This window comes from Drosophila obscura, unplaced genomic scaffold, assembly GCF_018151105.1.
Source record: "Drosophila obscura isolate BZ-5 IFL unplaced genomic scaffold, ASM1815110v1 contig_17, whole genome shotgun sequence".
Taxonomy (NCBI): domain Eukaryota; kingdom Metazoa; phylum Arthropoda; class Insecta; order Diptera; family Drosophilidae; genus Drosophila; species Drosophila obscura.
The window spans coordinates 2533654-2544802 of NW_024542757.1; the positions used below are offsets into that span (position 1 = coordinate 2533654).

The 11149-nt window shown below is 45.9% G+C and overlaps 1 protein-coding gene across 8 annotated transcripts in view; it reads left to right on the top strand.

The window, feature by feature from the left end:
• The window catches only part of LOC111079004 (metabotropic glutamate receptor 2), a 44273-nt gene that overhangs the window by 31047 nt on the left and 2077 nt on the right, over positions 1-11149 (top strand). For 7 of the 8 annotated variants that reach the window (XR_005967542.1, XR_005967543.1, XM_041592081.1 and 4 more), the window contains 15 exons: positions 801-943; positions 2609-2779; positions 2957-3101; positions 5346-5488; positions 5950-6058; positions 6116-6287; positions 6341-6447; positions 7026-7175; positions 7261-7394; positions 7677-7867; positions 8143-8277; positions 8360-8522; positions 8640-8853; positions 8934-9085; positions 10939-11122. Coding sequence is in view for 6 of the 8 variants with exons in the window: in XM_041592081.1 (XP_041448015.1) it covers positions 801-943; positions 2609-2779; positions 2957-3101; positions 5346-5488; positions 5950-6058; positions 6116-6287; positions 6341-6447; positions 7026-7175; positions 7261-7394; positions 7677-7867; positions 8143-8277; positions 8360-8522; positions 8640-8853; positions 8934-9085; positions 10939-11122 (2313 nt within the window). In the remaining 2 variants the exon portion in view is untranslated. Of the gene's footprint in view, positions 1-800; positions 944-2608; positions 2780-2956; positions 3102-5345; positions 5489-5949; positions 6059-6115; positions 6288-6340; positions 6448-7025; positions 7176-7260; positions 7395-7676; positions 7868-8142; positions 8278-8359; positions 8523-8639; positions 8854-8933; positions 9086-9175; positions 9652-10938; positions 11123-11149 lie in introns of those variants that run through there. The other variant, XM_041592084.1, reaches the window with a different exon arrangement.

Consider the following 11149-nt stretch of genomic DNA (forward strand, 5'->3'; position numbering starts at 1 on the left):
AATGTGGCCAAAAGCAGTGCAAATGTTTTGTAGTCTTTGTTCGAATTTGGGTGCGCGAGTGGCGAGTGGCGCGTATACTCAATGTATTGATTGCATCTGATTTGTGCATTAGTTGCAAACCTATTAATAGGACCTGAAACCAAATTCATCAATGGTTTTATTACGCTGGAATTGACAGCTACACAATACCCACAAAAGCAATACTAATCTGGCAACAAACGTACATATGTATGTCCAATATTGTGGGCCATTGTTTCCAGCATCCAAACAGGATTTGTTATGCAGAACAAGACTAATATTTATCGCCAGGGGATAGCCATGAATGGCCATGCAAATAGGCAAACAGAAAACCAACAAAAGCCACAAATCACTAAAGCGAACTGCACAGTTAGAGTGGCATTAATTAGGCATGCAAATGTAGTAGTATATGCGCTAGTGATAGTATGCCTAGCCAACCACTAGATACAGTTGCAATGCACCAGCTATGGAGAAGAAATAAATAAAATAACCTGCCCCTAAAGGGTTGTTATATATTTTACGTATATTGCTGGACATGTCATAGTTGAAATACATTAAAACTGACAGCTGTTACAATGCCAAATTGGCATTAAACTTTTACATTTCGTAAATTTAGATGGAAATGCTGCCAGTATTAATCAACGAGATTTGCTTCGGTGGCACCACTATTTCGGCCGGTCACCGAGGGCTTCAAAGGAGGATCCCTTTGAGAAACTTTCAACCGGAAAGTTAACCTGTACTAATCCCCCCTCTCCCACTTTTTCTCCTCTTTATGCTTGCAGGCTCCATCAGCAACATTGACGATGCCGAGTATCATTGCAACAAGACGCAAGTACGAAAGGTCATCTCGGGGGTGGTGGGTGCCGCCTCATCGGTAACCTCCATACAAGTGGCCAATTTATTGCGCTTATTCCGCATACCCCAGGTAAGTGTCCTCCATATGTGCTTCTGTGTGTCCACTGTGGTTGTTCCTGTGCGCCACAAATGTCTGTGGGCAAAGTCCCACAGGGAGAGAGATGCAATAAGCAACCAGAAAGTTCTCTGGAAAAAACAATTTCAGCTTCCAGTTGCAATTTTGTGCATTGCTCACAGCTGCATCTGTGTGGCTGTGGAGCTATTTTTCAACCGACAAAACTTTCCTCCCTGTATTTTTGTTTGTAATTAAAATTGTCCAGCAGCCGCATGGAAGTCAGTGGGACAGTGCACAGGACTTTTAAGTGCCTTTACGTGCTGCTAAATTAGTAGAAAGTAAGAGGCAACAAATCACACAAATACTGCACCCATTGCAGACCTTGTTTCTCTCTGTGTGCTCGTATGTGGGTGGAATCACGTCTCTGCTGAAAAGGAATTAAGTAGCCTGCTACTGCTGCTACGGCTATGGCTTCTCGTACGTGAGTCGAGGACCAAAAGTCGATATGCGACAATAACTAAGTAACTGGAGCCAGGCTGGGAACAGCATTGGCATTCCCTCCTGCAAGTACCCCATAAAACGCACAAGCACGCGACAGTTGACGTTGGAGAAACAGCAGTAGGAGCAGCAGGCTAAGAAAGAGCAGTAGAAAAGTAACCATGAGGAGGAACCATTTTATGCAGACCCAGGTAGCCGTCCCCGCCCGCCCCTTAAAAAAGAGAGCTCATAAATCAGACATAAGCATTTGATTGCGTTTCTTTTGCTGTGCCCATCCGGGTTTTTGGTTTGTGTGGTTGAGCAGGGGAGGGATTCAATGTAAAAAATTGTTTCTTAAACTTTTCCCATGCAGAGCTGCTTGCTGTTGAAAATGCGGTCAATGGCGGATTGCGATTCCGATGCAGCTCCGTTGCAAACTATCTTGCAGCTCTCGATATCAGCTGAAAGCGGCTTGCAGTCCGGATAATAAATAAGTATTCCGTTTATATTCCACTTGACTATAAATACAGCGAAATAGCCCGGAGCTCTGAAAAATATCATATTTAATGAGAGTCTGTGCCATCTCTCAGGATTCCCGTATAGAATTCAATTGCTTTGGAAAAATGCTGAGCAGATGCAGCATGATGTGCTTTCATGAATCAAGAATCAGCCCCCACCCCACCGGGCAACAGACAATATCTCTTGGAGAAATTCATTAAATGTTCAAGCCATTCTCAAGGACAAGCAAGCACTTGGTTGGCTTGTTAATGGATGGATAATGACACTTAATTAGAAATTAAGAAGTTAAACACTTGCAGATGACTTGACACGCTTGTTCTAAAAGGACTGACCTGCCTCCCTGCCTTTCTTGCATTGAATAATTTATGCCTGAAATTGGATTCTGACTATTGGCATAGTGGCATAAAGTGGCTTTCTCTATGGGAATTGATTGGTTGCATTGCTGATGGTCTTCGAAACTTAAGCGATGCTCCTTTAAAGCACAGTGGGGGCAGAGAACTAAAAATAATTCAAAGGGGAAAATATGCGATATTCATCAAAGGGAATTTTGTACGGCAGCATACGGCAAAGGGAATCTCCCCCATTCTCGTGTGTCGAGTGCCATGGCGCTTTTTTAACATAATATTTGTTTTCTTGCTTTTAATGAAAATATTCTCGCATCACTTCATAATCTTTCGCTGGCAGGTATCCTACTTTTCGACCAGTCCCGAGCTCAGCAACAAGCAGCGCTTCGAATATTTCTCTCGCACCATACCCTCGGATCATTACCAGGTGAAGGCCATGGTAGAGATTGTGATGCGGATGGGATGGAGCTACGTTTCGATAATATACGAGGAGAGTAATTACGGCATCAAGGTGGGTACTGTGCTCCCTCATTGCTCAGATTTAAGGTTGGGGGCATGAGGGTAAGCAGATTGTCTTCAACTACTCTCTGTGTTGCGTGTGTCCTGGGTGTGTTTTTTTTACTGCGGATATATATATATAATCTGCCTATGCTGATGTTGATGTTTCCTTTCCTGTTCCACTCTGCAGGCCTTCGAAGAGCTGGAGGATCTACTGGCACGCCATAACATTTGCATTGCCATCAAGGAGAAGCTGGTAAAGGATTCTGGAGTGGCCGAGGATATTGCATACGATAATATCGTGCAGAAGCTGTTGACCAAGCCGCGGGCCCGAGGTAAGTGCCGTGCAAAGAAGTACAGTGGGGAACAGCCGTGCTACAATATGAAGCTGTAAAGCCAACAAGCGAAATGCAATTTTCAATGAAAATGTCAACGGAAGGATACGCCAGCCAAAAGAAGAAAACAACAGCAGGATGAACATTTCCCAACGCCTGCCAAATGAATGCAACGCGTAGGGCGTGAACTGTGACATTTTTTGGGGGAGGAGAGGGTGTTCGAGTGGCACGGAAATTGCAAAAATTAAACGAAAATATTTAAAACATTTCTCTCTCGTTTTCTGCATTTATTTCGGCATTTACTGCAGGAAATTAAAATGTATAGTCTTGTCGAGTGGCAACAAGGGGAAATAGTACAAAGGCTTGGACAGACCAGATTAAACTAAATTTTAGGCAAACCAATAAATCTAAGGAATTTCAATAGGGACAGTGGCCGAAATTAACAATCCATTATTCTGGTGTTATGGCATTTTAAAGCATTCAACAAAACAATCTCTTTAAAGTGGGGTGGTCCGACATCAACCCGAACAATTTATCAATCTAAATTTAAATAAAACTGAACTTTTTACCCCGGCATCAGTGTACCACACCAATCTGCGTCAATCATACGCCCCGGGGGATCGAGCAGAGGCGAAAAAAAAAATATATGTATACAGAAAAAAATAAATGTCAATCAATATAGCTTTCGACTGCGTCCCAACTCAAAAGCACATTGCAAAAAAATATTAATCAAATGCCACTTACAGGCTGGGCTCTACACAAAAATATATTAAAAATAATTACCTTCTAAACCTTTTATGCATGTCATTAATCAGGTGAAGAGCGGGAAGGATTGCCAATAAAAAGCAGCAGTGCCAGTGCCGGTTCCAGTGCCCTGGCCAATAACAATTGACTTTTGTCTGGGGTCCAAGAATATTTGATTTGCATAAATGTGCCATCAAGAGTCGTAAAGCAGGGGGTCCTCCAAACACACCAAAGCACACACACACACACACACACAGACAGAAAAATAAGGGTTCTTCAGCTATCATTATTTATTGTGATTTGTGATTTGACGCCGTTTACTGGCTGCCTTCTCCTGCTCCCGCTCCTGTTCCAACGCCTGGCTACAAACTCTTTTCTTCTTAACGTTCCCCTAACGATTAATCAATTTGACAAAGTATTTGCTCTGGCAACAGTTCTTTAATTTTGCATATGGCGGGGCTATGGGTTAAGGGTCTCTCTGAAAAATGGAGACCATCCGAACGGGTAGCAGCGCCTGGAAAGTGCCGTCAGGGGCAAAGTTTACCCATGTAAAGAAACCCCCCCCACATACACACCCACATACACACATGTCTGAGCTTGTGCTATGGAAAATGTGGCGGGGGATGGTTCTGACATGCTTTTGCTTTTTATCGCACTTTTGCCAAGTTTTATTTTGCTTTCTTTTCAGCCTAACATTCATGCTGTTAAATTTATGGAAATTTCTTCACACTTCACACATTTTATCACAAATTTGTTGGTGAAAAATTGGAAAAGTTTTCATATAAATTTTGCGGCAATATTCAAGAGAGTCTGCAAATCAAATTTGATGTCTAATCCAGAAATAAATGCATTGTAATTAGTGGAGACAAGGCAGTTAGGCAGCAAGTCAATGGAAAGTGGTCTTCTCTTCATCAAAGAATCGACAAGTTTTCCTGAGCATGAAAATGTATATTGCCTTTCTGCTTCAAGCCGCTCTTCTAAGGCTGCTTCTGTTTCAACAGCAGAGGCAAATCGATAATGCGGCCTGTCGGACAGGCAAGAGAATAGCTGCCTGTTGGTTGTGCCCCGATAAGAACTGACAACTGCCACTCATAATGTTCGCAGTCAGCCAGAAAAGGGGCCAGAAATCGAGTGGGTAGCAGCTCGAGACCATAACAATGGAATGCTGTGTCGAGAGTCCAGTATCGAGTGGTACTGGTTCTGTTCTGATATTAAATGTGACTACAAACACATACAAAAGATGAAGCCAGTCCTGCAGCTGACCAATACTGTGTCCTCGAGGGCGTATCCTTTGTGCAAAAGTGTCCCCCAAAAATGAATATCAGCAGCAGAGTTTCCATTACATGTCCGTACTGCATCTGACTTATTTCTAAGCTTTTTCCGGACTCTATGGAATATAATATTTTACGATATATTAAGTGGATTATGTCAATTAAAATTAATTTGATTCCCTTCTTTCCTTGCGTATAATTTGCGTGCTATTTGTGCTGTTGTGGACAGGTGCCATCATCTTCGGCTCCGACCAGGAAGTGAGGCAAGTGATGCGGGCCGTACGGCGGGCCAATGCAACGGGCTCGTTCTCCTGGATAGGCTCCGATGGCTGGAGTGCTCGAAATCTCGTATCGGACGACTACGAGCCAGAGGCAAGTAAACTATTATTTCGTCAGCGCCAGTCCGGATGACTGAGTGAGTTCGGCCAGTCGGAAATTATGAGGCCTAAATGGGCGAAACGGTGACGGATTTTGATAAATGATTCGCAGCAGCAGCAGTTGATGGTGCTGTCCCCCCAGACAAACAAAGGGCGTGACAATGTGCTGGCTGTGGCTGTGGCTGCGGCTGTGCGGCACCAAAAAAAAGTGAATAAATGATGGTCCGTGGAAACAATACAAAACAATACGTTTCATAGCGTTTTTTCCTATGATAAATTGTGGCCTTATTGAAATTAATTGTCCGTCTGTGTGGCATAATTGATTTGTGACACGTTGCAATCTAGATATGAGCGCGTGACTGGAACACCCATCGCTACCATTTTATTTTTAGACAATTAAATTTTATAATTATTTTTTAATTCGCCCACGTGGTGGTCACTCCTGTTACAAAACAGGTGGAGGGCACTCTTTCCGTGCAGCCCCAAGCGAATCCAGTGCGCGGCTTCGAGGAGTACTTCCTCAATTTAACTGTGGAGAACAACCAGCGTAATCCGTGGTTCGTGGGTAAGTCCCTGCCAGTGCCAACACACGCACAAATGCGATTATATTCGTTACCTTTAGAATTCTGGGAGGATCATTTCCAATGCCGCTACCCTGGCAGCACCAGCACCCCCTACAATAACTACACCAAACAGTGCACCACCAAAGAGCGACTCTCGCGGCAGAACACTGACTTTGAGGACCAACTGCAGTTCGTTAGCGATGCGGTTATGGCATTTGCCTACGCCCTAAGGTAAGTGCGTAAACCAGAAATGGCAGAAACATCTCTAACAAACGGCATTCCAGGGACATGCATCACGACCTGTGCGGTGGACGGCCTTCGCTGTGCGATGCCATGAAGCCCACCAAAGGAGCCGACTTGCTGAAATATTTGCGTAAAGTTCAGTTTAAAGGTAAGAGGCGATTAACTGTTGTCGTTGACATCCAGACTAAGTACTGGAACAGCGACTAAAATGTAAGCAACGTATACACTGCGTATGCGTGATAAGTCCTCCTAGGCGGCGACGCTCGGTGACGATTTCTAAGTGGCGTGCCAGGAGAATGTCGTCAGCCATGCGAAACAGTCGAGTCTCAAGTGTTGCGCACATAAATTTAAGTGGAAATATACCGCTGGCATTTGGTTGTGGTTGGACATGTACACGATGGCTGAGTCTTGGCTGGCTGAGTGTGAGAGTACGAGTGTTCTACGCACTGGCTATGCTTTCGAGTGGAAAATTGACTTGCTTGTCATCGTCATTGAACTCAATTTGAAATTCAATAAATTATACAGACCAAGAGAATGGGATGGCATGGTAGATTGGAGTGGGTAAGCTCCAGCCAAAGGCTTCTCTGGCGCTCTGACTGACACAGATAGTCAATTTTCTGATAGAGCATCAGCGGAGGCATGGTGCCTCCATGGCACGCCCCTTTCTTTCAGGGCATAGCGCCATAAACACTTTTCCTTCCCAATTCACTCGTCCCATTCCCACAGGCCTCAGCGGCGACCATTTTCGCTTCGATGTGAACGGCGATGGACCGGCCCGGTACAACATCATTCACTTCAAGCAGTCGCAGATCGGTCAGTACCATTGGGTGAAGGTGGGCGAGTACTACGAGGGCGAGCTGCGTCTGAATATGTCGGGTAAGCCAGAAGACGGACGCCAGAAAATTTCCATTTGCATTTCTGTTTAAATTTTTTTGATTTTCATTCCATTCCATCTGCACAGAGGTGAAGTTTAAGCGACTGAGTCCAAAGCCACCGGAGTCCGTTTGCAGTTTGCCCTGCGATGTGGGCCAGGCCAAGAAATATGTCGAGGGCGAGAGCTGCTGCTGGCACTGTTTCAATTGTACAACTTATCAAGTAAGTGCAAAACATTCACTCCAGCTGCTGCTGCTGCTGCTGCTTCTGCTGCTGCTGTCGTCTAATTTATTTGCCGGAGCTATTCTACCAATTGAAACGGAAAAGCCACTGCACCAGAGAGATACGGGCGGTGGGTGGCAAAAAGAATACCCAAAGGCCGACCAACAAGGCTCGTTCCCCTTGGTGGTCTCTTGGTGTCGAGTCCACAATTAAAATAAGCAAAAGAAGTTCCATTTCCATTGAACTGTATGCCTCCATTGTGCGTGTATCCCTCTCTCGCAGATTCGCCACCCTGATGACGAGACCCACTGCCAGCTGTGCAAATGGGGCACGCTGCCCGATGCCCACAAGCAGTACTGCCGTGCCATACCGGAGGTTTACCTGCGTCCAGAGTCCGCCTGGGCCATCGGTGCCATGGCGTTCAGCTCAACGGGTATCCTGATAACGCTCTTTGTGATGGGGGTATTTGTCAGGTGAGTGAAGTGCAACAAAATATCAATTTTCCAATACGTCAGTGGGCGGTTTCCTGTGTCGTTTTTCCGATCTGAAAAACTTTCCCCTCTTCAAGGCAATTAAAAACTTTTCCATATTACTTTGAAAAGAACTATGTGTGCCCCACAACTAAAGAGAAGAGACGTAAAAATCATTTCCTAATTGGTGCTACAGACGCACACATGGATGAAGTTGCAAACTTTAATTATCACCCTAACACTCACCCGCTGCCCCTCTCTTCTATTGCATAAAACAGGCACAACGACACGCCTATTGTACGGGCCTCGGGACGGGAGCTGAGCTACATTCTGCTGGCTGGTATTTTCATGTGCTACGGCGTCACCTTTGCCCTGGTCCTGAAGCCCACCAACATCGTGTGCGCCATTCAGCGGTAAGTTTTGCAGTTTTGCCCCCCCCCCAATTCCGGGGGTTGCGATGCGGATGCGAATGCAGCTTCCTTGTGTGCGTTGCAGGTTCGGCGTTGGCTTCTGCTTCACCGTTGTCTATGCTGCACTGCTGACCAAAACGAATCGCATCGCACGCATCTTCAAAGCGGGCAAACAGTCGGCCAAGCGACCCTCGTTCATTAGCCCGAAATCACAGCTGGTGATTTGTATGTTCCTCGTCACTGTCCAGGTGAGTGGGATGCAGAGAGGAGTGGCAATGGCCGGATTCTCCATTGCATTTGGCATGATTACTATTTCTGTTCTCTCTCTCTCTCATTCTCTGCGTCTGGCTGTGTATCATTCATAGATAATCATCAACGGCGTTTGGATGGTAATTGCACCATCACATGCCATGCATCATTATCCGACACGCGAGGATAATATGCTCGTTTGCGACTCGTATATAGATGCCTCCTACATGATTGCGTTCTTTTATCCAATCGTTTTGATTGTAATTTGCACGGTCTACGCGGTGCTCACGCGAAAGATACCCGAGGCATTCAACGAATCGAAGCATATTGGTGAGTGCCGTGCCGATTGATTGAGTCTTCATCGAGGACGCGGCTCGAATAAACGCCTGATTCCTCATTCTCCTTTACAGGCTTCACCATGTACACGACCTGCGTAATTTGGCTGGCATTTGTGCCACTGTACTTTGGCACCGCCAACCATGTGCCCCTGCGCATCACCAGCATGTCGGTGACCATCAGTCTGTCCGCCAGTGTGACCATTGCATGTCTGTTCTCGCCCAAGGTAAGTAATTGAGCGGGGGGTGGTAAGTGTGGATGGGACTGGGGTAATTGCTGCATGCATATTTCATGTTAATTATTGCCAATTTTTCAGTTTTCTGTTGTCCGATTTCCCAGCCGTTGCTTGCGACATAATTTGTAAATTGCATTTCGATTCAGTTCCTGGCCCTGAGTTGCGGCTCAAGTTCTCCTTCTCCTAGAGACAGAGAGAAAAATACGATAAATGGACAGAAGCAGTTCATTAAAATGGCCAAGGAGGCGGGCAGCGAAAGGCGAGAGACGATAATAAGAAGGCGCCAAGTGGCGGTTAACTTTGCAAACGGATTCGTTATGTGCTGGGAGTTCGCCTGAAAGCTGTCATTTTATTTTTAATCATCGCTTTTCCTTTTTATGTTCAAAGTAAATATGTCAGGGTCCGTTCTCTGAACACTCTGTGCACTGGTGAGAGTCCAGTCTGGACTCTGGTCCCAGCTGAGGTTCCTTGCCACAAATACATTCAGTACATAATGGGCTTCATTATGGTCTTGGCTTTGGCTAAAGGCAAACTGCAAGCCAAGCCAAATATCGACAGCATTTCATGACTTCACTCTGAAGAGGGGAATGTGATTGGGGGTTGGGGTGCGAAATTGCCTTTTGGAAAAGGGATTGCGGCAAAACAATTTGCTTGGCCAATTAAATTAAATAAGAGCAGCACAGAAGCTGCAACAAAGTTACGCCCTGGTTTGAAGAAAAGTTGGAAAATCGTGTTCCCATATGCAGATCCAGCAGCGGCATAAATAGCCACATTTTATGGTAGGTAGTAGCTGTCGACCGATGGGAAAACGAGACTATAAATACTCCACACTGGGGCTATTATTAAATGTCAGGGAATAAAGTAGCTTGCGACAGTGCGACAGTGCGACGTTACTCCTTGGCCCATAACCTAGACGGAGCCAACGCCAAAGCCAGTGGCAACTTTCCTATCAGATGTCACCCAATGCACATTGTACACACATAGACGGAGGGGGGCTCGTGTACAAACAGAGGTACACCTGGGGCCATAAAAATGCAATTTACAATTGGTGTGGCAAGAGTGAGAGCAGAGCAGCAGCGACAGTTAGGGCCGCATGCCACAGAAACACAAAACCGGAGGGGGGTCACTGAACTACACACTCACCATAAAGGTGCCACCAGCCACGCCTGCCGCTCACACAGAGAAGCGGAAAAGCAACTATGGGCTGGGTTGGTGGCTAGCAATTTCCACTTCCGACTGCCATTCCCCCCATTTCACGCTGACTTACCCGGCTGCTCTGGCTCTGGCAGTATCCCCATTTGCATTTCCCCATATACATATGTATTTCCTCCTATTTGTTTGCCTGTTTGCCTTCAAATAAGGGCACAGAGCGGCCAGAGAAGCACCAACACACTGGGGCACTGGGGGAAGCACAATAAGAAACGGCAACCAAATGGCTTCCAAACAATGTCAAAGGACGGCCGGAAATGACCGAGCAATACGTAACTGAGCGCAGCATAACGTAAGGGGGGAACGTTACGTAAATTAATGACGGACTCGTGTCAGTGGCCTTTTGTTTTGGCCATCGCGAAGGGGTGGGGGGAACTGGCTAAGCTAATGACACTACAACTTAGGGCTGGGCGTATGCCTTAAATGGGCGTAGATGGTGGGCGTGGCTGGTCACGCAGATTGTTACCTTTAATGAAAGCCATAAATTAAAGATTCTGCGCATACAGTTGGAACTTATTCAAATAGCCATATCGTATGTACAATGGGTCGTATGCTTAATGTGGAAATGAGTACTGACGAATGAATTCTATTTAACCATTGGCAATGATTTAATTTGCTTCGTTATGTCATTACAGCTCTACATCATACTAATTCGTCCGGAGCGTAATGTCCGGCAGAGCATGATGCCACCGCGTCATGGCAACATGCACCGCACCGCTGGCACAGGACCCTCGTCGATGATGGCCGCGGCTGTTGTGGGCGCCGCCACCTGCGCCCAGGAGGAGAAGATACAGCGGCACATTACGCCCACCAATACGGGTAAGCAGTTGCCAGATATTTTTTGCA